We start from the raw sequence: 26,010 nt of genomic DNA on the forward strand, positions 1-26,010 counted from the left end.
GCCCCGACACCTACCACTGACCCACTTTCAGAAACCAGCCCAACCACGGGTGGCATCTGTGACACAGGCAGTGGACTTCAAGGTCTCACACTTCTAAATTGGTTTTGAAAACCTGTGAACACATTTGCAAGTTAACACCTAAACATTTTTATCATACGTTCAAATAATTATAAAGAATCTATTCTCTGCTCTTCTACATTATAGACACGCTTTAAATATACTTCACTAGAAACCTTAAAGCTGAAAAGCACTTATTAAATTAGTGGAGAATGTCAGCTAGAAACCCAACTCGGGCTACAGTGAACTCGTAAAAGATAAAAAGAGGAGAAGACAAACGTACTTAGAAGGGCTCCTAGTGGCTTAAAAAAAACAAACAGCAGAGCCTTGCAGCCATTCACCAACCGCACACTCGGAAGCGCCAGCGCTGACCCGCCCCCGCTCCACGGTTCTGCCCTCCGGGGTCTTGGGTTTCCCGAACGAGTCCAACCAATAGGAATGATGTTGTCCCTCCGAAGGTGCCAGCTCTGGCCAATCAGAGCGGCTCTCTCTGACCAATCAGGGACCTTCTGGCGGGGCGGGGGCCTGGCGCACAGTTTACACTGAATACAGCGTTTTTCAGGAGCTGAGTCACGGAAGCCGGCTGGGAGCGGAGCAAGGAGCTCGGTTACCGCAGCGGGAGGCTGCGGGTCTCCCAGGGAGGGCCGTGCGGGTCTCCCAGGCACGCCGCATCACTACTGGGCTGCTCCGCAGCGGCGCTGTGCTCTTCCACTGTGGGGCGGTTCGCAAGGAATAAAGTTTCCCCGCTCGCCTCAGAAGCCCCGCCCCCATCCCCACGTCCACCCGCGACGCTGGGCCCCGCCCTGGTGTGAAGGCGGCTGCGCGCCAGGCCTGGGGGCGTGGTCTAGGTCTGCCCGCCCTGCGGGATCTGCGGCGCGGGCGGTGTTGGCCGTTGGCGCGGCTTGGGCGGTTGTCTTGGAGAAGCAAGATGGCGGCGACGGCGGCCCCGGTGGTGGCGGAGGAGGACACGGAGCTACGGGACCTGCTGGTGCAGACGCTGGAGAACAGCGGGGTCCTGAACCGCATCAAGGTGGGGCGGGTGGCCGGCAGCCTGACAGAGGGGACGGCGACCGGGCCGCTGGGCCTGGGTGGACGGCAGGCGCCACAAAGGGCCGGGGGCGCGTTGGGCTGGCTGCCTGAGCGGGGGCGGGACCGCGGGCGGGGTTGGGTGTCAGGGTCATTCCAGGTCCCGGGTTCCCCGCTGCCGGGGGCGGCCGTGGGGGTGGGGCGGCAGCTCGTTCGAGGAACCGGCTTTTAAATGCTGTGGGACCGGCGGGCGCTACCGCGGTGTGGGACTGCTCGGGCTGGGGACGCCGACGAGTCCCGGCTGCGGTCTGACCTCCGCACCTGTCCGCCGGCGTCACTGTCATGCTGGCTTGCGCTTGGGGCTTTGCTGGTGTGGATGGCGCCCGCGGAACTTGCGTGTGTCCCTTTCTTGTCCTGAGAATTGAATCGAAGCAGTTTTTGTTCCATTACCCTTTTATATTTTAAAGGCTGAACTCCGAGCAGCTGTGTTTTTAGCGCTAGAGGAGCAAGAAAAAATAGAGGTATGAAATCTACAAGTTTAATTGTGACTCTATTCACTTGTGTCTAATTTCTTAAAAACCATTTTAAGGTGCTGCTTAACTGTAGTGTGTAGACAGGGATAATTTTGAACTGTTAAGGATTACATTCCTTTATTACAGGAAGAGAGTCAAAATCTCTTTTTGTGGGTATTTCAGGATTTTGGAGTGGTCCGAGGCCAGTACTAAGTATGATTATCATAGATCCTGATTGTAGGGAGGTATGAAACACAGATCTTAGGACTTATTTGAAGAAGTGGTTTCGTTGTCCCAGTTTTCCACAGGGTCCCTTGGGACTTTAAGTAACATGCCAATGTGCACGGGGGGAGTGTAGCACATACCTTCTCCCAAACTGTCAGACCACCCCCCTTGTTTCCAAGCCACTCAGTCTTTCTTATTGTCAGAAGGCCATTTCTCTGTATTTAGTTTTTCCTCTCTACACCAAGTCCCGCCACCATCTTGAATGAAGATCCTGAAACTTGTCCACGAGAACCACCCCATTATCCTGGTCTTCAGCCCCCTCTGTGACAAACCAGTCTCCTCTGCTCTCACTTCTTTAGACCCACAGGCCTCCATGGAACCCTTCAACTTGGCTCCTCTGTGTTTGTTCAGCGTCAGTCTCCTCTCAGCTGCCTCTGGCCTGGACCCCTTGGTCCGTGCTTCAGAGCCTTGCCCTTCCTTGGTCTGGAAACAAGTCCGAGAGGCCACAGGGCTCTGAAGAGTGACTCCTGCCTTGTTTGTGCTCCACGCTCACTGGAGATGTCACCAGGCCTGTGGACTGCTGAGGGCCCTGGGTGGTGGGTGCCACCCCGCAGGTGCTTCCACCTCACTCCTGACCCAGGGTCTCAGCTCTGCAGGAAGTGCAGACGCTCGGGTCCTGTCTGTGCTGCCCTCCCCCAGCCCAGAGTGGCGGCCTCCTTGGGTCAGCTGTCCTGTGCTCTCAGTTCCTGCCAGTTGCTGTGTCTCTTTCTCGCCCTTGCCGGGGGCTTGTCTCTGGCCCCTGGAAGCGGGTCCCTGGGCTTGCACTCTGCTCCCAGCGCCACTCTGCCTTTCCCTCACAGTCGGGCTTTGAAGGAGTGTGTGTCTAATACTATTTCTTAGGTCCCAGGTACCCTTTAATCCATTAACAACTTCAAGTTCCTGGCTGCTGCACGGCAGTGATGTCTTCTGCCGTGGTCAGCGAGGACCCTGACTGAGTGTGTCTTAGTGCTCACCCAGCGAAGTTACTCTTTGTGGCACTTGACATTCTTGGTTCCTCCTTCCTTCCTGCAAACCTCCTTTGACTTTTGGGATTTTTCCTGCTCTGTTTTCTTTTGACCACTCCTGGGTCACAAGACCCGCGGCGTGATCTCTCTCCTGTTCCCCTCACCGAGTTCTGGGGCAGCATCCCATCATTGTCCTTCTCCCTGAGTGACCATGCCCGCACCAGCCATGTCAGCCTGCACCCTGATCCGTGTAGCCCTCCCGAGCACCGGGCCTGTAGTCACCTGGCCAGCACCGCTGATGTCCCTCACGAGGACCGTCACTCAGCCTGGCAACACCACCAGAGAGGCCCGCCCTTCTTGCCCTGTGTCCCGTCTGGTTCTGTCTGTCCGCTCTGTCCCTGATTTGTCTGAGGAGCTTCTTACTGCCCCATGGCCTCTGCTTCGTGACTTTTTGCCAGGTGGCTTTCCCATCCTTGCTCTCCGTCGCTGCTGTCCCCTGCCAGCTGCCTGAACGTCCTTCCCCGTGCCCCCCCTGGGTGGGCTGTTTGTCGTGCACGCTCGGCCCTGCCCTCCACTTTCTCTGACTATTTCATTTGACCCCACGTCTTAAAATTGCCTAGAGCAGCTTGCCAAGGATCTTCGTGATCTTTACCCTCCTTGTCGTTTTCATGTTAAAAAAATAACTGTTGAGGTATAATTGACCTACAATGAACTCAGTATACTAAGAATGTGTAATGTGACGCATTTTAACATATTTATGCATCCGTGAAACAGTCAAGAGAGTGAATGTACCCATGGCCCTCGGAAGTTGCCTTAAACTCCTCCACACCCCTTTGTATTGCTCCCACCCCATGCAACCCAAGTGTCTTTAACAGCTAGACAGGCGAGATTGTCCATACTTTTTTTGGGGGGGGCGTCGGCTGCATTCATTCATTTGGCATAGTCGATTTAAGATTCACTCCTGAGGTGATCTGTGATTGTGGGCGGTTCCGTTTGGTTCCTGTGTAGCGCCTGCCATGTGAGTTGTGCAGTTACGTCGTTCGCCTGTCGGTGGACGCTGGGCTTGTTTCCAGCTTTCAACTCCAACAAATAAGGTTGCTGTGAGCACCCACGCAGGTGTCTGTGGCTCTGTGCTCTCTCTGCTCTTGAGGAATCTCCTAGAGGGATAGATTATGTGGTGGGGGCATCTTTAGCTTTTTAAAACACTGAAGCCTGCTCCCCAGAGTGGCCGCACCGTTTCACGTCAGCCGTGCGAGGCTGCCACTGCCCGGCCGTGTGCCTGCGTGACGAAGCCTTGGCGTGCTGCAGGTGCGCTCTGCTCGTTCAGATGGGTGTCTCATAACAAGAGACACTCGTCCTGTGACCACGGGAAGTCATCTCACCACGACTGACGGTTGGGGTGGTGCGTGCACTCAGGTCCTGTTCGTAGCGAGCGCGTCGCTGAAGTAGTAGCCAGTTGTCTTTATAAGTAAATTCAATGTTGTTTCATGTGCATATTTAAAGATCTGGCTTTTAAAGCATTTTAATAAGCAATTTATAAAACATTTAAATATACAAACCATATATGGTTTTGTTAACTGAGACATGAAGTGGTGCAAACCAGTTCTTATAATAATAGGTACAGAATGGGGTTAACCATAATTTTATGGGTGACAATATTGTACATCTTTGCCAAAAAATTACACTTTGATCCACATTTTGGAGTGTTATGATAAACATATACTTACACAATATTATTTCATTTTTTCAACAGAACAAAACTCCTTTAGTCAATGAAAGCCTGAAAAAGTTTTTAAACACAAAAGACGGTAAGATGTTCACTTGTTCTTGTTTATGCATCTGTCTCTAAATGTCAAATCTGGATTCCATGTGGGCGATGTCGGGGATGTCCGATTGTGTTTTGAGTCTGCGACCCTGTTTGATCAGGCAGCTGCTCAGCTGTGTCGTGTCGTCGGTCCTGGGACCCTGGGTCACCCCTGTTTGCTGTGTGGCGCAGGACACTGACGCACTGGTGAAGTGTCACGCTGACTGACATTACTTCCAGAGTTGGGGCCCGATGAAAAGGTGGAGGGACTGGGACTCTCACCGCTTCACTGGGCTGTTGGAAGGCTTTGTCATTGGACAGTGGGGACCGGACGCGCAACGCGTCTCCCGCTAACGCAGGCGTCCTGTGTCCCGGCGCTGGCGCCAAGGCTGCAGCCCCCGGAAGACTCGCTCACCGCCTCCTTTCCTCTCTTTGCAGGCCGGCTGGTGGCCAGTCTGGTGGCGGAGTTCCTTCAGTTCTTTAACCTTGACTTTACCTTGGCCGTTTTCCAGCCTGAATCTAGCACAGTAAGAATGGTGATTTTTCATCACCTTTGAAGCCTTTGATAAAATGAGTTCGTGATAAGCTGAAAGGTAGCATCTGACAACTTCTAGTGTCTTGCACAGAGGTGGTTTTGTAGCTGCCTGTTCTTCTCCAACATCACCTGCGCTGTCTGCTGGCACTGGGGTCCCTGGTTCATTTAATTTGAAGGGAGTGTTGTCACACAGTTAATTTGTCGTGATGTTAGACTCTCCTCTTAATGTAGATTTTGAATGTAGAGACTGGTAAGAGGAAAATGTAATAAAAAATTGAATCTTGCATTTCCCATGCGCAAAATCCCAAACAGATGTTTACCTGTGTCGTGGCCTTGTGCTGTGTGTCTTCGTGCCACACCTGAGCAACTCTGTGCTCCCCGGGAGAGCAAGAGACCCCCCCATCCCATCCAGGGAGGGCAGTCGTGGGAGGCCTCAGGCAGGGTGCACGGCGGCTCCTGCTATACAGGACTCTAAAAAATGGACATTTCCCTCGTTAGCAAGACAGTCCCTAAGTGTAGAGATGTCTCTAATTTCTGAAGGTATTTTTCTTTAAACTCTGAAAATAATCTTGTTGGATGTTTGCCACTTAAAGCTCACTTTTCCATCTTCCTTCTTCCCTAGTTTCAAGGTCTGGATGGTCGGAAGGATTTAGCCCGGGACTTGGGCATTACTGAGGCAGAAGGCGCTGTGGGGGGGCCCTTGCTGTTGGAGGTGATCAGACGCTGTCAACAGAAGGGGGAAGGGCCAGCTGGCGGGCAGGTGAGTGCAGGCCTGCGCTCTGTCTCCGTTTTCATTACTGGCCGCCTGGTGCAGCCCTGGTGGTCTGTGTGCGCGTAGTGAGTGAGTCGAGGTTCACATAAAGACCAATGAAACGCACTTGGACTGTAGAAATGCACATTTTAGTGAAAACTGGAGATGTGCATGCGCCCAGGCTGCCGCCGCCCCTGTTCTGTGGCTCGACCCGCTCCCCACCCCTGCTCCTCCGGGGAAGGCGTCCCAGAGCACCTCCTGGGCCCTGCCGGTGAAGTGCCGAGGGCCTCAGCTCGGGGTCAGCTGTCACCGTAGTGCTATTTCTTTCAAACGTTCAGGGGCCACTGTATAGGCTCGATAATTTTTTTAAAGATTTTTTATTTATTTATCTTTAGAGAGGAAAGGAAGGAGAGAAATATCAATGTATGGTTGCCTCTCATGAGTCCCCTGCTGGGAACTGGCCTGCAACCCAGGCATGTGCCCTGACGGGGAATCGAACCACGATCGTGTGGTTCGCAGGCCCGCGCTCAATCCACTGAGCTACACAAGCCAGGCTAATTTTTAAACGGAAGGGCTTTTTAAAGCTGGACCTGAAACTGTTTGAGCTATTGATCTTGCTGAATTTCTAACCATTTTCAGATTTCTGCATTTCTGATTGGTCGTCACCGTTCTCTTACCCTTCCTGTTTGGGAGTGCGGGTAACGAGAGCAGCGGTCTGGTTTCTGCTCACGCACGCTGGGTTCACGGTGAGCTGCTGCTCTCAGACAGAGGTGGGCCTGCACCGCCCTGGACAGCAGGCCCGGTGCACGCCTCTGGGCCCCCGTAGTGCAGAGAGTGTTGGGGGGTTACCGCTGCCCGCTGTTGGCTCCACCCAGAGCATCTCGGAGTGTGTTTCCTAGGAGAATATTTGAAAATCAGTAAAGCTTGACTCAGTGCTTAGTAAATAGATCGTTCTACTTAAATGTAAAATGTAGGAAAATTGCGGCACCAAAAGAGTGAGAGCTACTCGAGATAAGATGCTCTCAAGGAAATGGACATTTAAAGGATGGTTTATGACTGTAGAGGAATCATCACACAGTAAGTGACTAGTTGTAAACCTTTGAGTGATTTTGAGGAAGGGGCCAGTGTTCCATGTTGAAATTTTGTTTGCCTCCACCTGCGCCTGAGAGTAACTCGGTGGCTTGGGGAGGGAGCTGGGGACGGTGGTTGTGGCTGGCCCAGGGAAGCAGAGCGCGCCGGGGCTCACCAGAGCGCAGGTTGTCACTGCAGCCTGTGCCTTGTCACTTCATTCGCGCGCAGCTGTCTCACAGGGTCTTGGTGTGCACTCACCGTCCGTGGTGCGTGTTGGCTGCTAGTGAACAAAAGACGCCCCGTCCAGAGGACCCTCCTGAGCCAGCAGCCTGTGGTGGGGGTGACACCCCTGGCTCCTGCGGCCCTGACCTCCATCCCTCTCTGTACCCCCTCACGTTGTTCCCAGGGGCTGCTGGGTGCACCTGCGTGGTGGTTGCCCGTGTTTTCTCCCCGGTTCGCTCTCCCTTCCTTAGCGTCCAGGACCAGCCTGGACTCTGGAGCCAGACCGTTCGGGTTCACACCCAGCTTGGCCCTGCGTGGAGCCGACTTCAGTCCCGTGCCCCCGCGCCTCAGGCTCCTCCCCGGTGCAGGGGGGCAGTACGGGAGCAGAGCTGGGCACTGGGAGACCCTTGCCACGGTGTGCGGTGTTGTTGCCTTTACTGTCCGGATGGCGCCCTGGGTCCCCCCAGCCTAGCCCACCAGGCCCTGCGGTCCTGTGTGAAAAGGACAACTTCATTGTCTTCACTGCTAGCAAAGGGAGCAGGACACGAGACAGAAGTCCCTGCTTCTGTGCTTTCTCCCAGGTTTCTCCGTGTGGGCTCTGCCCCTCCGACTCCTTGGTTCCAGCCCAGGGATTTGCCTGCCGGCGCCCCGAGGGGCCTTTCAGTTTGCCCAAAGGTTCTGTGTGGGACGGGACCGGCCTGGTGTCCTGAGAGAGTGGGGTCCACTGTGGAGAGTGGGGTCCACTGGGGACCAGTGGGGCGGGGGTGGTGGGACAGGGGAGTGGGCAGGACTGGCGGGAGGTGGGCGCGGTGGGGGCTCCCCAGGCTCAGCCGGCCGAGGGAGATGCCAAGCCAGGGAGTTGAGTGCTAACTGTGCTAACTGCGCTCTGCTTTCCTCAGTTGCAGCCGGGGAGTCTGACAAGGGCGTGGAGAGTAATCTGGGAGAGATCAGTGTGCCAGCACACGTAGTGGTATTAAATGCCCAGGTTCTACTGAGGCGTAATTCTAGCCATGTTTTGTTTTTGAGTGTGTTAATTTTAAACTGAACATTTCAGGGTGCACTAGATGTGGCTGCTGTGCACCCTCCCCCGGCGCCACCGGACGGAAATGTGAGTGCGCACGCGGGCCCCAGCAAGGTGAGTCGGGGCCGGGCGGCGCGGTCCTCCCCTCTGGCCTTGCTTGCCGCTCGTTTTGTTGTTTTGCCCTGTGGGCGCGGCTGAGTTTCTTGACGGTGCTTTTCCTTTTGATGGCGGGTGTGTTAAAAGGAGCCGCTTCGTTGGCAGTTCCTCGCACTCTGTGTCGCAGGGAGGGCGTGCTGGGGAAGGGCAGGGTCGTAGAGCAGTGGAGGGACCCGGGTGCCGCACACACTCTGTCCCCTTCCCCTTCGCTCATGTTCCACGAATGGACCCCAACCGGGGACATCGGGTTGCAGAACACGGGCGCTTCGGTGGGCGCTGCAGCTGGGCAGCCAGGGCTGGCGTTGTCGGTCAGGACGGGTTTTTACAGTAACGAGCCCTTTTGGGGGTTCATAGAAAGTCTGCATGCTGGGGTTACGTTCTTTTGTGATCCGTGCATTGTTGAGTTGAGGCCTGCTGATTCCCGGGGTTGGGATAACGGGAGACAACTTGAGTGGGGCACGCGAACTGGAAGTCTGAGACCCTTGCGCTTCTGCCAGCGGTGGTGGGACAGCAGGCGTGCTGAGGGACCTGCTGTCTCACTGCAGCCTGTGCGAGCAGCGAGCAGCGGAGCGCATGGTGACTGCCTTCTGACCCCCACCCCTCAGCTGTGCTGAGAGTGAGGCTGGTGACAGCACGGGGGGGTGGGGGGGTCCTGGCATAGCCAGGCTAGTGGGTGCAGGCACTCAAAGCGGCCCCTGCAAGGCTGTGGTTGGAGCCCCGAGGGCAGCTCCTACTGCGGCCTGGCCTTGTGGGTCCCCTTCACTGTCTCAGTTCAGAGGCAGAGGCCTAGGACGCGGTGCTCTCTTCCAGAGCGGGGGCCTTGTGCTGTCCGCCGGCTTCCTTCTCTGGGCCTGCAGGCCTGCTCGGGGGCGGGGGGGGGGGTGGGCCTGCCCTGGGAGGTGGGTCCTGGGAGGCTCTTCACCCTGCTGTCTGGGGACAGCGGAGAGCAGAGCCAGTCTGGGGCCAGTCCCAGAGTCCAGGCCCAGAGTCCCTGGGGTGACCTGCAGGGAGGAGAGCCTCTGTGCAAGGCTTCTCTCCAGGGGCTGACACTCACCCCCTCCCAAAGTGCCGACTTGCACCCAGCGCACCGAGCCCTCTGGAAGTTTCCTTTTTAGCAGTTGTTAGGGTAGCAATACCAGTCTTTCCCAGCTGGTGTGTCTGTGAGGTGAGATATCGATGGCTGTCTTACATGTTCTTGCTTCTTTACATAAATTTTTTTAGACTTAAGATTGTGACAAGAATCTGAGGTTTTAAGTCGGTTAGGAAATGCTGCTCTACCCAGTGGTTTTCGGCCGGTGAGCCACACGGACTTTTAAAACACGCGGTGCCTGACTCTTGAGCCGGGCACTGGCCTCTTCTCCCAGAGGTTGTCAGATAAAACGATGACCACCGCCAACTTGACAGACCCTCCAGTTGTGAATGAGCCAAAGTCACACCTGCTTCTTTCTCAGATCAGCAGGAAACATAGCCTTTAGCAGGCCGCAGGCTTCTGGCCCCAGTCCGAGTGCCGGGAGGTGGGAGAGGTCGGAACCCGCTGATCCGAGCGGTCCAGGGAGAGGGCTGGAGGTGACCGAGGCCCTTCAGGGAGCTGTCACCAGGCCTGCGGGGGCCCACACTGCTCAGGCCTCCCGGCCTGTGTGGCAGTGGCCCGTGGTAACACCAGAGCCCAGCTCCGCTGGCCCCAGCTGAGGCCTGCTGCGGCCCTGACGATGTGTGTTTGGGATTCCAGGCCTTTCCTCCCCCTTTTCACGATGGCTTCCCTCTTGTCCCGGGATTCACTGACCCCCTTGGGGGCTCTGGCCGGGCCCGAGCTCCACAGGGAGCCCGTGGATGTGCAGGGCTGGCTCCTTCAGAGTGGCCCCCGGCCCAGCTGCTGGGCAGGGCCTTGCATCAGGAACCTGTTGAGGAAGAGAGTTCAGGCCAAAGAAGGTGGGTTTCAGAGGGAACATGATGAGTGTCCCCATTTTTAAGACACTTTCTAATAGGAATCCTTGTCCATTTAGTTGTGACTTAGTCTATTACTAAAGATCTCTGCGTTGTGGTAAAATGTCACTTTATTCCCACGCTCAGATACCCAGGTACAAAGGCCAAGGTCAGAAGAAGACAGGCGGGCAGCAGCCTGGTGCCAAGGTAACGTGCGTGGGGGTGGGGCAGCCTCGCGTGCCCCTGGGCGAGTCCTGCCGGCGAGGGCCACTTTTCCTTCGAAGGGCCACTCCCTCTCATCTGCTGTCAGAGCGTGGCCAAGTGACAGCATGGAACAAAGAATAACCCAGCCCTCCGTTTTTACCCTGGCAGAAATCATACCATTGTATTTTTTTAAATATTTTATTTATTTATCTTTAGAGGGGAAGGGAAGGAGAGAAGAAACATCAATGTATGGTTGCTTCTCGTGCATCCCCTGCAGAGAACTGGCCCCTGCCAGAAACTGGCCTGCAACCCAGGCATGTGCCCTGACTGGGAATCGAACTGCGATCGTGTGGTTCGCAGGCCCGTGCTCAATCCACTGAGCTACATCAGCCAGGGCTCATACCATTGTATTTTTATACTGCAGTCAGTTTTAATTTGGGGGTTCCTTGGCTTCTGGCCACGGAAAAGTTGAAAATACTTATTTTTCAAATGGATGGCTACATTCACGTCCTTGACACGATGATTCTAATCTAAGATCAGTAGAACGACGTGCTGCTCTGTGGTACGTCCTGGTTGGGAAGTTAAAGGCTGAGTCGTTTCGTTCCGGGCATTTTTGGGTTCAGCAGCTGTGAAGCCGTTGCCCGTTGGCTGGCCCTCGTGGCCTGGCTCCTGTGGCCCGGTGGGGACACGTGGGGAGGAGCGTGCACGTGGCTGTGACCAGTGCCGTGGCTGCTTTTGTTTCCTCCCCAAAGGTCACAGCCAGGAGACTGACTCCTATTAGAATTTGAACATTAGAGGTGTTAGAAGCGCTACTAACCAGCTGGTCTCACAGCTTAGAGGCAGACAGACTCATTCACCCTTTAACTCTGGGGGGTCCCTCAGTGCTCCCGGACCCAGGCTGTGCAGAGTGCTGAGGGCCCCCAGAGTGAACGGGTTCTGCGACTGTGTGTGCTGTTGGCTGGCTGCAGTCCTGCTGGTTTCCGTGGCGGCTTCCTGCCACTGCGTTTGTGGACGTTGTTTCTGTGGCTCCCCGTGGGAGAAGGGGCCTCGCAGCCCTCCTGCACAGGTAGGTCTGAGCGTCTGCGTGGAGAAAGTCGCTGCCCTGAGGGTCTGGGCAGGACGTCCCTTGGGCCCTCAGGTCAGCGGTTCACAGTCCACCCAGAGAGGTGAGAGGAAGAGAATTAAAAATACAAAACGGCGCATCGTTAATGGGTGCTTTTCATCAGTTTCTTGGACTTTTTCAGAAAATTAAGAGCACATTTCATAGTATTAAGTTTTTATGGTCTTGCTGGTGTCCTAGGCTTTACAGAGTTGAACATTTGAGGAAGTGGCTACACAGAAACCTAGCACAGGGAGGACAGTGTCCCTTTGTGTCATGGAGCAGTGTGGCAGCAGACGACCTTCAGGGCGGGTGGGCAGGTGGCGGACAGGGGCCCATGACTCCTGTTCCTGAGCCCCTGCCCGGGCTGTGTCCCTCCGAGGCCCTTTTCCCTCTGCTCCCAGACCTTCCCCTAGAGCCGCTTTACGAGAAGTCTGTTAGCCTCACAGAGGGGCCCTAGTCCCACGTCCCTCTGCCTGTCTGCTTTGCCTCATGCCTGCATCTGCTTCCCAGGGTCCCTCATACTCCCCACCCTTGACATCTTACCCCTCCCCCAGCTGCGGTGGTCACGGAGGCTGCAGACAGCAGGCAGGGCTCTAGGTGGCGCCGTCTGCATGCATCTGGGCGGAGCTCCCAGCTGGGCAGAGCCCTCTGCAGCCCAGGCAGCCCTGGTGTCTGTCCGTGAGCTGGTGTGCCCTGCAGGGCCCTTCAGGGGGGCAGCAGGAGGGGTGGGCCCAGAGCAGGGCCTGAGGGGGCCTTGTTGCTGCTGTGTTGTGATGCAGACGTGGTTGGAGGCCTTGGGCTGTGTTCAGAGGGGCAGCAGTCCTGCTGCAAGTGACTTGAAAATCAGTCCTGTGTGTGTGAACCCGGTTGTACGTGGGGTTGTGAACCTGTCAAAGCGCAAGCAGAAGCTGAGGCTTCTGAACTCATGGAACTTGGGTGAAATAAAGCTGCGTTTCTGGGTTTTGTTCTTGTGGTGGGTCAGCAGGAGGAGGACGGAGGAGTGGGCGACCAGGTGGGTGCGCAGCGGGTGAGCGTGCGTCTCCTCCCCGAGTCAGCGGCTTTCTGTGGACGCTGGCTTGCCCTCCCGGAGCGTCCCTGTGTCCCTGCAGACCGACCTGCCACCGCGTCGGAGGAGAGGACCTAAACTTAGAGCGGACTTCACTTTGGGGGCTCCCCTGGCTTGGGCTTCGTGCCCTCAGCTGGAAAGAGAGAGTGAGGTGTGACGTTTTTGTTTTCAGTGTTTGGAACAGGATGTTTTACATCATCATGTTAAATATACTGCACAAGGTCAGCCTTTCGTAATCAGCCTTCCGGCAGATGTTTTAAAACTAGTGTCGATTGAGGTGTTTTTCCTTCAAGTTCTTAAAAAAGGGCCATTTCTTCAAACCTTCCTCCTCATTTTCAAGATTCTCGGATAAGCCCGGCTTTTTGTTGAGTTGGGGTGGTGCAGGGTCCAAGCCTGTGTGTGTGGGGGGGTGTTTCTGCATCTCTCACAGACACCTCGGGGTGTTCCAGACAAACGCAGCGTTGTCATTTCCCATGCAGACATGTGCACACACACCCTGACTGTGTGAACGTGCATGCGTGCACACTGAACACACACACACCCCACACCATGAGCACGCATGGGAGCAGCACGCCCGCCATCAGCACTCACCGCCCTTCCCGGCCAGCTGTGCGGTCCTGCTGCAGACCTGAGGCTTCACAGCTCCTTGTCCACTGGAGCCCAAGCTGCCTGGGCAGGTGCGGAGCCATCTTCCCGTCTGGTTTCACAGCCGGAGAGGGGGGTCTCCTCTGCGCCTGGGGGAGTTTCAGATGCTTCGGGAGCGAGGAGGAGTCTCTCTGGGAGAGCTGAGTGTCGAGAAAGGGGTTGGGATTTTTGTGCTTCTGGAGTTCTATAGCATTCAGTTGTCAGGGGAATGAGGTAGACCTTTAGGTGTGTTTGTGTGTTAGAGGTGTAATAAAACTACTTTTCTACGTTTATTGGTGAGTTTGGGGTCAGAAACACCTTGAGTGGCTTTGGGGGTGGGGACCTGGGCAGGAAGACAGTTTGCAGGAGGTTTCTGAAAACTTGGAGGCCTTTCTTTGGCTTTGATGTTTCTCTTTATGAGCAGCAGTTCAGATAAAAGCCTCAAGTTTGGAAAAACTGATTTTTTCCTAGGTTCGTAAGACGATGGACGGTTCTAGTGATAATTCAAGTTCCTGGCTGCTGGGTTGTTAGTGGTTAATCTCACTGTGAAGCCTGTTTCTCTGGGATGCAGACCTAGAGGCAGGGGAGATGCTGGAGGCAGGAAGTTAGAGACACAGGCTTTCTTCCCACGTGACTCTAACTCACCGGAAGGCTCACAGGGGCTGAGTGCCCGCTGCCATGCGTGTGGTGGGTCTCTCTAGGAAGAGACAGAGCTTCATGGTGAATGCCTTTACTAAAAATAGTTACTGCCACTGTGTCTGTTAGCTCCTCAGGCCACTGTCACAAAGCAGCACGACCTCCGTGGCCTGACCCACAGAAGCACACTGTCTGCATGGTCATGGAGGCCAGCAGTCTGAGGCCAGGGCTCCACAGGGTGGGTCCCTCTGCTGGTGGCCCGGCCGTCCTGGGCTTGTCCCCAGTGTCACACTCCCCTGGTGCTCTCCTGTGCGTCTGTCCTCCCTTGTGAGGACACAGGCGTGCGGGGTTAGGGTCCCGTCCTACTCGAGGCTGACCTTGCTGTGAATAAGGGCCTGCTCTGAAGTCCTGGAGCGGGGGCTCAGCCCCTCTTTTCTGGGGAGCCCTGTGTCCCAGACAGCAGTGGAGGTCCCGAGGTTGGCCAGGGAGAGGGTTCAGAGGCCCTGCCTTGGGTTCTTCCTGCCGGTGGGCTCACGTCTTGGTTTTAACCAGCTCCAAGCCTTAGTCGAGGATTCCCCGAGTCTCAGCTCTGGTTTGCCCCGCGCTGGGGACAGGACCCAGGGATGGTGTTTGTGTGCAGTGTGGTCACGACGGGCCCTTAGCTGGAGAGCGGGTTGAGAGCGGGTCCCAGTGGCCCATCGAGAGTAGGCTTATTGCTCAGGGGGTGGGCGCCCGGTGGGAGACGCCCATCCCCGAGTGTGGACAGCGTTGGTGTGAGTCTGCAGGCTGTCGGTCACCCTCCTTTCTGTGGGCTTTTTCCCCACAGTAAACGTTGCGTGGAGTGATGCTCACTGAAGGTACTGGTTACCCAGTTGGGGATGCTCTTTTTGGTAACAATAAGCTTCAGTTACAACCTGACGACATGCCCCGCGTGGTGTGGACATGGAGCTTTGGAGCCGCTCCAGAGCCCATGGGGCAGTTTTACCCCACGACAGACAGAACTGCAGTTTGGAAATCAGCCAGTCACCATTTGGAAAACCTGCCCCGTGTTCAGCGCCATCCCGGGCTTCCCGGGAAATGATCCTTCCCGAGCCAGCTCTCTTTCTTCCCACCGCGGGGGTGCCAGGCACTGGGTGAGGTGGCCCGTCGTGTGGGCACATGCTGTGCTGGTCGTGTGAGTTCACGGGCAGGACAGCCTCGTGGCATGTTGTTGCGTGTGGGTCAGGACCCCCTGCCAGAGGGTCAGGGGTTAAAGGGACGTAGCACATGTGACACGTTGGAAGGCCTTTTAGAAACGCCAGCTCCTTTCCGCGCTGCTGTCCGGGCGCTGTGCTTCTGCTGTTCTGCTTGTGGCCGCTGCTGCAGGCCCATCTGGGGCGGACGCCAGGGGCAGAGCAGGGGGTGTTGGCGGTGCGGGCCAAGCTCCTGGGGGTGCCGCACAGGTTCCTGGGGCGGGAGGGGAGATGTGGAGGCAGGCATGGCCCGCTGGCGTGGGTATAGGGTCAAGGCTCCGCACGTGCTCGGACATTTGAGGGTGGCCAGGGCGCTGCTCTGTGTCTGTGTGACGGCCAGCGCTTTGCTGGCAGTGGGTGTCACCTGGGAAACAGGAAGGGGAGGCGCCATCCTCCACTTCGATGGCTCTCGTGGCACTTTGGCCCACACCTGTGTGAACTAAGCTTCCTTCTTGACTAGCAGCGCCTCATTTTATTTCGAGTGGAAAGTGAATTTGCGGTAGTGTATGGGGTGGCGACACGTGGGTGTGTAAGAGGGCGTGGGAACGTTCTCTGTGAACGGCGCAGGCCCAGCCAGGCCCTCCCACGTAGGCGGGCAGGAGTGGCACGGGCCCCTTCCTCGACGGTGTCCCTCTGCACTGGCGGTGCCCTGATGCCTGGGATGAGCCCATTCCGTGTGGGGTCACCCCGGCCTCACACACTCAGTTGCAAGGCCCCCCACACAAACACACATGCTCACACACACACACACAGAGATTTGCGTGTGTTCATGGCTTTTTGTTATTGGAAAGATCTTACAAAGTTTTCTCACCAAGGAGACCACCTCTCTCCCTGCCTCTTTCTAGAAGGCCAGCAGCGAAGCCAGCCAGAGTGACGTCAGCACCTCTTCCTCTGAACCGAAAGGCAAAAGCAGCCTGGAGCTGCGGGCCCACGAAACCAAAATCGGGTCCTTCTTGAACACCAGTGGCCTCGGTGTCGAAGACCAGGCCAGCCCCGGCCCGCAGGACGGCGACGTGGACGGAGACTCTTTCTTCGATGACCCCGTTCCGAAACCCGAGAGGACTTACGGTTGGTGAGTCGCTGTTTTGGGGGCTGTCAGACTAGAGGCTTAAAAACACAATTTCTAAATATTTTCTTGGATTGAACAAAAAGTTCACTTAGTTTTTTCCATAAAATAAGACACGTTTTTCACTTTCACCAGTAACTTTATTGATTTGGGCATTTTGAGTGTGTCGGCTCTCTCCTGCTACTGGCTTCTAGTGGGCAGAGGCCGGGGTGCTGCTGAACCAGTGCATTGGACAGCCCAGAGCAAGGGGTTATTCGGCCGGAATGTCAACAATACCAAGAAACTTCACAAACCATTTCTGGCACTTTCGATCAGTCACAGCACCTTTTTCATACATGGCACAAATCTTTTTTAGCATTTCAGTTGTGTTTTTTCCTTTCTCGACATAATGAAGCATGGTATGCTGAAAATACCCGGTGGGCTGGCGCAAGGGCAGAGAGAGGCAGGAGCTGCCGCAGTGGGCGGAGGCCTCTGGGGTGCGTCCCAGCGGCTGTGCTGGGAGAGCAGGACAGCTCGGGGCGGGGCCCTGCCACAGCCAGCAGGGGGTGACCAGGGGTGAGCCCAGCAGGCGTCTGGGCTACCCGAGCTCTGCGGGGGAAGCTCTGGGTGCACGGGGTGGGTGGGTCACAGGGCCCGGGGAGTGGTGGGCACGGGCTAGGACATGGCCAGACCCCCTGAAGGGGGGACTGGGAGCTGGGGTCCGAGGAGCAGAGTGGCTGGTCCCAGGGGCACTGGCGCATGGTCCCAGGCCTGGGACGTGTGTGGTCCCTGGACGTGGGGCTGTCAGGACTGCCCTGGGACCGGTTGGGGGTGGGGCTGAGAAACGGGACTGGCGGTGGAAGGGTGTGCTCAGAGTGCTGGAGAAAGCTGTGGTCGGGGGCCGTGGCCGGCTGTTCGTACTGGGCACGCTGGCGGGCCCGGGGGCGGGCCCAGGGGCGGGCCCGGGGGCTCTGCGTTTGCTGGGAGGGTGGTATGTGGTGGGCTTGCGGGTAGCGGGGCAGGGTGATGGTGGGAGAGGGCTGGAGATGAAAGGCCAGGGAGGCAGGAACCTGCGGGAGGGGACCAGGTGCCAAGGGGAGGGTGGGGTTGGACCGGAGGGCTAAAGAACTTGCTTGGCCATCGGTGGCTCCTGTTAACAGTGCTCGTGTCTGAGCCGTGGTGACCTGCATCGGTGGACACCTGTGCTGTACCTTGCCTGCCTTTCTCGGCAGCGGAAGGGGCTTCTGACGGAGTCGCAGACAGTGAAGACTGTGACAAGCAGGTCAATGATGTCACACTGACCTGTGGGCAGGTGTGCCACTGCCCCGGGGCCTCGTCGGGCCATCGTCCTACGAGTTCTCTGCCGCGGCCTGCCCTTGGACACGGGGTCTGCCCCGTCTGCTCCTGCATGGGGGCAGGTGTGGCCGCTGCTGAGCCTCGCGCTTGTCTCTTGTTAGGAGAAGTGCGCCCGGGGAGCATGGAGGAAGCCCGGCCTCGCTCTCGGACGAGCCCCCCTCACAGAGCGGACGCAGCGCCCCCGCGGGAGCCCCCTCCTCGACAGAGGCAGAAAGTGAGTGCCGCCCCGCCTGTGCCGACCGCAGACGTGGGCTCTGGTGCGGCTGTTGCGCTCTCGGTGGTGTGTGGCCGCGGTTTGTGGTCTCAGCACGGTGTGTGTAACTCCCCAGACAGTTTATTGTCTTAGTGTTCAGAGGTATTTCTTGCAATATTGTGTTCTGTGCTTTTATTCCCTATTTATTAGTTTACTTTTAGAGGGGAAGGGAGGGAGGAAGAGGGGGAGAGAAACATCAGTGTGTGGTTGCCTCTCACACGCCCCCTACTGGGGACCTGGCCCGCAACCCAGGCCTGTGCCCTGACGGGGAATGGAACCCGCGACCCTTTGGTTCCTAGGCCGGCGCTCAGTCCTCTGAGCCACACCAGCCAGGGCTGTTTCTTTTGAACCTGACCGCGTTTTGCTGCGTCTTCACCATCGCAACGCTCTCAGGAAGTTAGTTGACTGCTGGCCGTCTGTCGTGTGGCGTGGATGCGCCCACGTGTTCGCAGCAGCTCTCTCGGGCACTGGGGCTGATGAGTGGGACTTAAATCAGCCAGTCCCTAGGAGCTTGTGTCAGGGACCCCGTGATGCCACGGTGACCTCACGGGGCCCTGGACCGTGTGGCTGCCCTCGCCGTCAGCCCTGTCCGTGCAGCAGGGGCCAGGCTCGTGGCTGCACCAGGGCAGCCCCACTGCCGCCCCCGTTCCTGTCCGGCTGCCCCACGGGGCGAGGAGACCCGGGGCGGAGGGCCGCGGGCTGTGGGGGTGAACCCGGGTGCCGTGGCACGGTGGACAGAGGGTTAGTCAGCAGCGTTCAGAGCGCAAACGTGCACCTCTTGAGAAGCGTCCCCGGGGAGCGGCCTGGCCCTTCAGCAGGAAACTGCTGTGCAGTTACGCATCCATCTGTGTGGCACACGGGGTGGGCTGTGGCCACGCCACCCTGTGGTCCTTGTCACCTTCAGGGAGGAGCCCGGACTGTCCCGTCAGGTCTCGGTCAGCACTGTTGGGAGGATTGAGGCCCTTGACCGCGGAGGACCAAGGAGGGAGAGCGGTGTGGGGCGGGTGTGGAGGAGACAGCGCTGGGCGTCGGGGGGCATGGCAGGCTGGCTGTGGCCCCCATTTAGGGGGCCGGGGGGAGGGACAGACGTGCAGTGTGTGGTGGAAGCAGCCGNACGCATCCATCTGTGTGGCACACGGGGTGGGCTGTGGCCACGCCACCCTGTGGTCCTTGTCACCTTCAGGGAGGAGCCCGGACTGTCCGGTCAGGTCTCGGTCAGCACTGTTGGGAGGATTGAGGCCCTTGACCGCGGAGGACCAAGGAGGGAAAGCGGTGTGGGGCGGGTGTGGAGGAGACAGCGCTGGGCGTCGGGGGGCATGGCAGGCTGGCTGTGGCCCCCATTTAGGGGGCCGGGGGGAGGGACAGACGTGCAGAGTGTGGTGGAAGCAGCCGCTGGTCTGGGTGTCGTCACGTCTCCTAGTGTCCAGTTGTTAAGCTAATGAAACTGGCGTGTCTTACAGACGGTTGTGTTCCAACTGTGGACTTAACGAGAGTGTCTTTCTGTCACAGGTGGAAGAGGAAACACAGTTTCAAAAGGTCTGAAGCTGGTCGGGGACAGAATGGGGTCACTTGGATTAGGTAACTGGGTCCCTCCTGGTCGTGTTGGTGGCTGGGAGATGATCCTTTTGGGTTTGTTTTGTATTCTGTGTTAGAATAGAATCTTTAGCCACCCCTAGCGCGCCCTGGTGGGGTGCATGTTCGCTGGTCGGGGTGCCCAGTGTGCTCTGCCTGCTGGGACACAGCCCCACGGCCGGCTCTGCTGGTGGCGGAGAAACCTGGGCGGGCGGGCAGTCAGCCGCAGACCCACTGTGGGCTGGAGGCGGTGGCACACGCGGCTGTGGATGTGGGGTGCGGGCCCCTCCACTGGGCACCTGCGGCCGAGGATCATTCTGGGTGCTGGGGCCCATGGCCCTGTTCTCAGGTCGGGGGTGGAGGGCGAGGCTGTGGCAGTGCCGTGGGTGTGGGCTGCAGCTCTGCACGTGGGCCCCTGTGATGGTCCTGCTGCCACCCGCACCCCTCATAAGGGAGCGCTGTGGTGTGGACACACCGCGCCCGGCCTCAGCCGTCTGTCTGCGCAGCCGGGTGGCGTGGAGGGGCCACGTGGCTCCCCACTGGGCAGCTAACCACGTGGAAGCAGACAGTGTGGCCGTTCCTCTGTGGCCATTTTCTTCCTGTATGGGGGACGAGGTGTGTGTGTGTGTGTGTGAGAGAGAGAGAGAGAGAGACACACACACACACACACACACACACACACACAGCATTAGGGTGTCTTTGTCCCCTGGTGCTGGTCCCATCACGGGGCTCTGGGCTCACCTCATGGACGAGCTGTCCAGGAGGGTGTGGCTGAGGGGCTCCTGACCTTTCAGGGCAAGAGTCTGAGAGGACAGCGCGTGTGCAGGTGTCCAGGAGGACAGGAACACGGGTTTGGGGGGGCGGGTGCCATCAGTCCCCACAAGTGGCACCGCGTGTCGGAGATGACAGGGAAACAGCTGTCTCCTCACCAGCTGAGCGGGACTCGGGACATCTGGACCTGTGATCGTGTGGAGCATGGCGCCTCCTCGCCTTCCTCTGCTCCCCCGTCTGCAGCCTGTTGCGGCCGAGCACGTGCCCCCTACAGGACTCTGGCCCCCGGGACCCGGCCTGGTGTCCCCCTGCGTCACTGGTTGGGAGCTGGCCAGCCAGGTGGGCGTGCTGCCCCTGCTCATTTTCTTCCCCTGAGATGTGACCACGCTTGCAGTGAGGCATCCTCCTCCACGGCCCAGGAGGGAGCCTGCTCCTAGGATGTGCCCTGTGGACAGCACCCTGTGGACGCCTGCCCCCGCTCCACACCTGACAGCTGCCCTGCCCTGCCGTGGTCTGCTCTTTGCGTGTCAGACCTTTTCCACATGGCCTCCCTGTGACTGCCCTGTCCTCTGCCCTCCTCCTCGGTGCGGGAGGGCGCCTGCCGCCATGACGTGGCAGGTGCGGTAGTGTGGGGCTTGGGCGTGGCACCTGGCAGCTCTTGGGGCTGGGCTGCTTCTTGGTAGTTAACACAGGTGACACAGTTGACTAGCTGGACATTGGGTCCCTTAGCTAGAAACTAGGGTTCTGTATAAATGTGCAGCTTTCTCAGTTCTGTTTACTGGTATTGCAACAGTGTTGCTGCGTTTTTGTTTTTGTTGTTTTTCAAGGCCAAAAACAGTGTTAGGAGCCAGTGGACCGGCCTAGGGTAAGGTGGGGGGCTAGTGATGGTTGCCGGCCCCACGTTGAGAAGCTGGTTTATTTCAGCTCCCATCGTGGGTGGCGGGTTTAGCTGCACCTCCTCCCCTCAGAGGAGGAACCCAGGTCCAGGGGCTCCTGAGGTCACGCCCCTTTGGGGTCCTGCCACATCTGCAGGTGCCCTGAGTGCCTTTTTGTGGCCGAGGGCCTCTGGGAGACCGTGTCAAGGCAGAAGACTGAGCTGTGGAGCCAGCGCGCTCACGGGTGCCCATGTTCAAAGCCGGGCAGCGCTGTGTGTGTGGGCAGTGCAGACGCGCAGGCAGGTGGAGGCCAGGCGGAGACCACTCAGGCCCCGTGGCCCCTTCCTCACCACTGCCCCCGCCCTCCGCCCCTGGGTTCCGTGAGATCAGAGATGCCACCGCCCCCACGCCGGACTGCAGAGGACCTCGCAGTCTCATGTTGGACGAATGAGTAATCTGGGGACCTTTGTTGGAGAGGACCACCTGGTCTGACGGCCCACCCGGAGCCCGACCCCTCAGCAGTGCCCTGGGTGTCAACACAGCGTCCAGTCTCCCAGGGGCTCGTGGGCCTGCGCAGCGGGGCGTCTCTGCCAATGCCTGCTTGGGCCTGGCCGCCCCCGGAGTCCGCACCGTGCTCTCGGGGTGGTACATGGCTTGCGTGTCCCCCCCATGCCAGTCATCCACAGCTCGGATGCCGCAGGGCCCCTGAGGCTGCGGTGAGGCTGCACCCCGGTGTCCTCTGCTGCCCTCAGAAGGCGGGCAGGTGTCAGGGCTGTGTGCACTGTGCAGCGCGTGGGACCCCTCTGGGAGGGAGCGCCCTCCCCTCGTGGTATCCCTTTCTCAGTGCTCGCCCTGTGCTGGGGGCCGTTGCCTCAAGCCCAGGGGACAGCCAGGGACACTTGCCCCACTCCCAGGCCAGCGGGGCCCCAGTGCCAGCCCACTCGGACCGTTGTCTGCCCGAGGGTGGTCTTGGCCACTGTGCTGGTGCTCACCTTGGCTCCTGTCCAGCAGCGGGGGCGGGGGGGCTTGGTGACAGTCTGCTCACCCTGTCCCCCATCACTCCTGAGACTCGGTCTGAGCATCAGTGGCAGCGTCGAGGGGGAGGCCTGCAGCTTGAGCTTCTGAGTACTTGGAAAAGAAACGGCGTTAACTATGTTTTACGATAGGATGAGATAGTTTATTATTTTTTAGGTATTTTATTTTGTCGTGTGCTTTTATATTACATATGGTAAAAGTGTTACTTCTGATGTTTGAGATTTCTTTGTAACAATGCAATATTACCCAGTAGCACCTTTTTGGAAGGAAACTGTACGTTTAATTATAGATGAATTGTGAAGCGTGTTTCTATAACTGTAATGTGTCTTTTTCTAAACTTTCTAGGGACTGGAGAAGATGACTACCTTGATGATTTTAACAGGTAAGGAAAACAGTGGGCAGCAGAGGTGTCAGCGGTGAGCCCTTTCTGGACAGAGTCACCCTGTGCCGTCCTGGTGGGCTCGCCCCCTCACGCACACTGACGGGGGGTAGACTCGGGCTGTCCACGGGGACACACCGGGCTCACCGGACCAGCGTGTCCGGGAGGCTTGGAGAGAGGGAGGCAGAGAGCCCGCACTCGGGCACGGCCTCGGCGGTCTCTCAGAAACGGCGAGGCCACCGTGGGAGGAGGGCCCTTTTCTCCTGCCCCCGCCGACCACTCTCTGGTTCGGCCAACTTTGTACATGAAGAGGGGACTGGCGATTAACGTGAGGTGGTATTTGTTGTGGAGGTGACGAGGAACTTTCAGTCCGAGGCTGAGAGGCGCCCCCTGCCCCAACGGGGGGGTTGGTCTCCTTCTAGCAGACGTTTCTCAGCTTTTAGAGAGGAGACCCCGGGTTTGCCTCTTGCTGCCCTGGGGTCACCCGGTCAGCCACTGTCCGCCGCCCGTCCCCCACTCGTCGGCGGGCCCAGGGACAGCGAGCGTGCAGCTGGTGTCCCTGTGCCGTCAGGTTCCCTTTAAGGGTCCTGTGTGTGACAGGTGGGAGAGCGGCGGCCGCTCTGTCCACGCGCACACTGAGTCCCTGTGTCCCCTGATCCAGCACCAGCCACCGCTCGGAGAGAAGCGAGCTGAGCCTCGGCGAGGAGATCGAGGAGGACCTCTCTGTGGGGCTGGACGACGCCAACGCCAGCGACAAGGTGCGGGCTGCCCTGGGGCGGGCTCTGGGCGCTGTCACCGCCTGGGTGTCCTGGGAGCTCCAGGACCTTACACCGATTAGGAAAACGGTTGAAAGTTCCGGTGCTGGTGACAGTGACCCGGCCCATCTGGAAAGGACGTCTTCTGTGAGGGTGTAGAACTGTTTTCCATGGTCACTCCCTCTGGGGACTGGAGGTGTTTCCAGGACGTCTGGGTGTTGCTACTGGGCATTGCTGAAGTGGCCAAGTGGCCATGGGGGTCAGGGAGAGGCCACTTCAGGAGTGGGCACTGTGGGGGGAGGTGTGTGGATGAGCCTGGGAGTGCTGGGGACGCAGGCAGGCAGGCCTTGGGGCTCCACAGGGAATGGGGTGCTCCTAGGTGTGTATGTGGGGGCGCCTCGGGGTCCCAGGTAGGCGCTGCAGAGAGATCTGTGCCTGCCGTGCCTTTTCTGGGAGCCTGCTCTCCCGAGGGGCCACAGTGCTCATGGCCTGCCCGTGACAGCTGTGCCCATGACGGCCGTGGGGGGAGGCGGCTTTCTGTAGTGGGAACAGCGGGTCTGGGCCCACAGAGCCTAGGCGTGCACCTACCGCACGCTGTGTGCGTGGACGAGTTCTGATGGGCCATCGGCAGCTCCGCCTCCCGCGGGTCGGGTCTCGAGTGTCAGGAGGGGAAGGAGAGGCGGGGCGAAGCCTGGGGGGTGGCTGGCCGGTGCTGCTCTGCGCAGTGTGATCTGACTGCGCGTGAGCCTCTGTCCTCGCGGGCTGACGCCGCCTTTCTCTGCTTCACTGCCAGCCCGACGACCTGACGCAGGACCTGACGGTGTCCCAGCTCAGCGACGTGGCGGACTACCTGGAGGACGTGGCATGCGCCTGAGGGGCCTGGTGCGGGGCCCTGCAGGGTGGGCGAGGCCCACCACCAGCGTTTTTGGACCGTCTGCTCTCTGTCGGTGCCTTGTTCTTCCAAAGACTGCAGATATTTTTAAAAATTACCTTTTCGTCGTGTTAAACAAGATACTTCTGTTGAGCCCGTGTGGAAGATTGACTCGTCTTCATTTGGTTTACCAACACGTTTTTCTGTGGCAATTAATTACACAAACTCACGGCAAGGAGCGAGCCTGCGGACACAGTGGTGTTAAGAGCCAAGTGCAAGGGGTCCTCGCAGCTCTACGTGGGCCCGCTCCGTGTGTTGCTGTGGGGGGCACAGCGGGCCTGGGCACCCCGCCACCCCATGGTGGGGGGCAGGCCGTGGTGTGTCCGCTTCCATCGGGAATGTCTACTGGACCTTGCAGGTGACCTGAACGTGCCCTGGGTGTGCTACTTAGTCCTGCCTGTGAGGAAAGGAACCTAGCGGTTCGGGGCAGTTGTCACTGCCAGTGTGGCGGTGGCTGTCCTGTGTCACGTGGAACTTTAGGCACTTGTCCGCTGGCGCTCTCGTGACCATGCCTTGAAGTGCCACACACCAGTAGCATCTGGGACCGACGGGCGGCCCTTCTGCTTCGGGTCTGCGAGGGGACTGTGGTTGGTGGCCTAGGACCGTGTCCAGGTGGGCAGGCTTGCTGTGCTGTCCCTGGTGTCCCTGTCGCCCTGGACAACCGAACCATGTCTCGCAGTGCCCTGGGCTGCCACCGCAGATAGCAGTGCCACTGGACTGAGAGGGGACAGTGGGCAGTGGCATGCACGTGTGTGCGTGATTACAAGTAAAGCTGTGACGGTGTGGTGAGCTTTGTACTTCTATTGCAGTTAAATTACGGGTTTTATTAAAAGTCACCTTTCCTGGTAAAAGGAGACAGGACTTTGTCACCCTCGGCAGGTGAGCAGCCTGGACGGTGCATCCGCTGCTGCTGTTCTGTTTCCCCCTGGCCCGGGGGGTGTGGGGTGTAGGTTCGGCAGCATTGGAGTCTGACTCTGGGAGACGGAAGCGACACTGGGCTGAGACGCCAGCCTTGGGATGGTGCTGCCGGAGCAGGCCTGCGGCTCGCTCCGCTTCCCCCCCCCGCCCCTTGCTTGTCCTCAGTTGCACCTCCTTGGACATCGTCGCTGTTCCCTGTGGCTGTCGAAGAAGCACAGATCTGTCCAGCCCTCTGGGGTCATGTCAAATGTGTGACTTATTTTTACGTTAGTTGACAGGAGTTACATTTCTGTGAAGTGAAAGCATAGCAGGAGATGGCTTTTAGTTTGGGGACAACTTTTGAATGGTAGTATCCGAAACTGGGCATTTTCCTGTTATCCAGAGAACCCGACCTTCCGATGGCGTCTTGGGAGGGTGCAGGGGGCGCTTGCAGCCCCGGCCCACTGGCGTCCCAGCTGAGGGAGGCCCAGCCTGGTGGTGGGGAGGGAGTTCCTGAGTTCCCCGTGCTGCCCGGTCAGACGGGGCAGAGTGTGGGTGGTTGTTTTGTTAAGTGTGTGTTGAGATGTCAACCGTGGTAACACACAGGTTAGCACGTTGGTGGTGACGTGCCTTCACGGTAAAACCGTCTCCTACAGTGGGTTTCTCAAATGCTAGGCCTCGTTCTATCGGTGATAACTGAGAGCGAATAAAAAGCTCGCACCTCTAACACTGTGCAGTGTGTGACCATGACCAAGCCTGAACGGCGTCTGTGTGGGTCGTGCTCCCGTCTGGGCCCTTCCGCCCCATTTGCTGCCCTGCCCCCCAGGCCGTGGGCCCGGCGTGGAGCACTGGCCGCCCCTTTCTGGCTGGTTTTGGTCTGGTTCTCCCAGGAGCTCCAGCCCGAGGGCGTCCCTCCCAGCTTGTCCCTGGGCCCCTTTCACCTGTGTGTTGCACTCACCTCCCACGGCGG

At 58.3% G+C, this 26,010-nt stretch overlaps 1 protein-coding gene and 1 long non-coding RNA gene across 5 annotated transcripts; one reads left to right on the top strand and one right to left on the bottom strand.

Annotated features, from left to right (window-relative positions):
• Positions 1–607: 607 nt before the first annotated feature.
• Positions 608–25,767, top strand: CEP43 (centrosomal protein 43). Of its 4 annotated transcripts, none has more exons than XM_037061675.1 (13): positions 608–1,087; positions 1,551–1,604; positions 4,578–4,632; positions 5,067–5,155; positions 5,786–5,923; positions 8,262–8,342; positions 10,455–10,514; positions 16,017–16,243; positions 17,674–17,786; positions 19,335–19,403; positions 22,424–22,460; positions 23,119–23,215; positions 24,006–25,767. In XM_037061675.1, the coding sequence occupies exons 1-13, from the start codon at positions 986–988 to the stop codon at positions 24,084–24,086; spliced, it is 1,203 nt and encodes a 400-aa protein (XP_036917570.1). In that variant the 5' UTR covers positions 608–985; the 3' UTR covers positions 24,087–25,767. The 4 variants fall into 4 exon arrangements, with proteins under 4 accessions (XP_036917570.1, XP_036917652.1, XP_036917711.1 ...); XM_037061757.1 differs by having other exon boundaries at positions 19,335–19,361; XM_037061816.1 differs by lacking the exon at positions 10,455–10,514 and having other exon boundaries at positions 610–1,087.
• On the bottom strand, positions 5,046–18,778 carry LOC118998023 (uncharacterized). The gene is made up of 3 exons (XR_005068795.1): positions 18,707–18,778; positions 11,953–11,954; positions 5,046–5,058 (listed from the first exon to the last, which is right to left on the bottom strand). It is a non-coding gene; the product is annotated as an uncharacterized LOC118998023 (long non-coding RNA).
• Positions 25,768–26,010: the final 243 nt, after the last annotated feature.

The sequence above is a fragment of the Sturnira hondurensis genome, unplaced genomic scaffold (assembly GCF_014824575.4).
Source record: "Sturnira hondurensis isolate 20B ecotype Veracruz unplaced genomic scaffold, ASM1482457v3 Scaffold0000167, whole genome shotgun sequence".
Taxonomy (NCBI): domain Eukaryota; kingdom Metazoa; phylum Chordata; class Mammalia; order Chiroptera; family Phyllostomidae; genus Sturnira; species Sturnira hondurensis.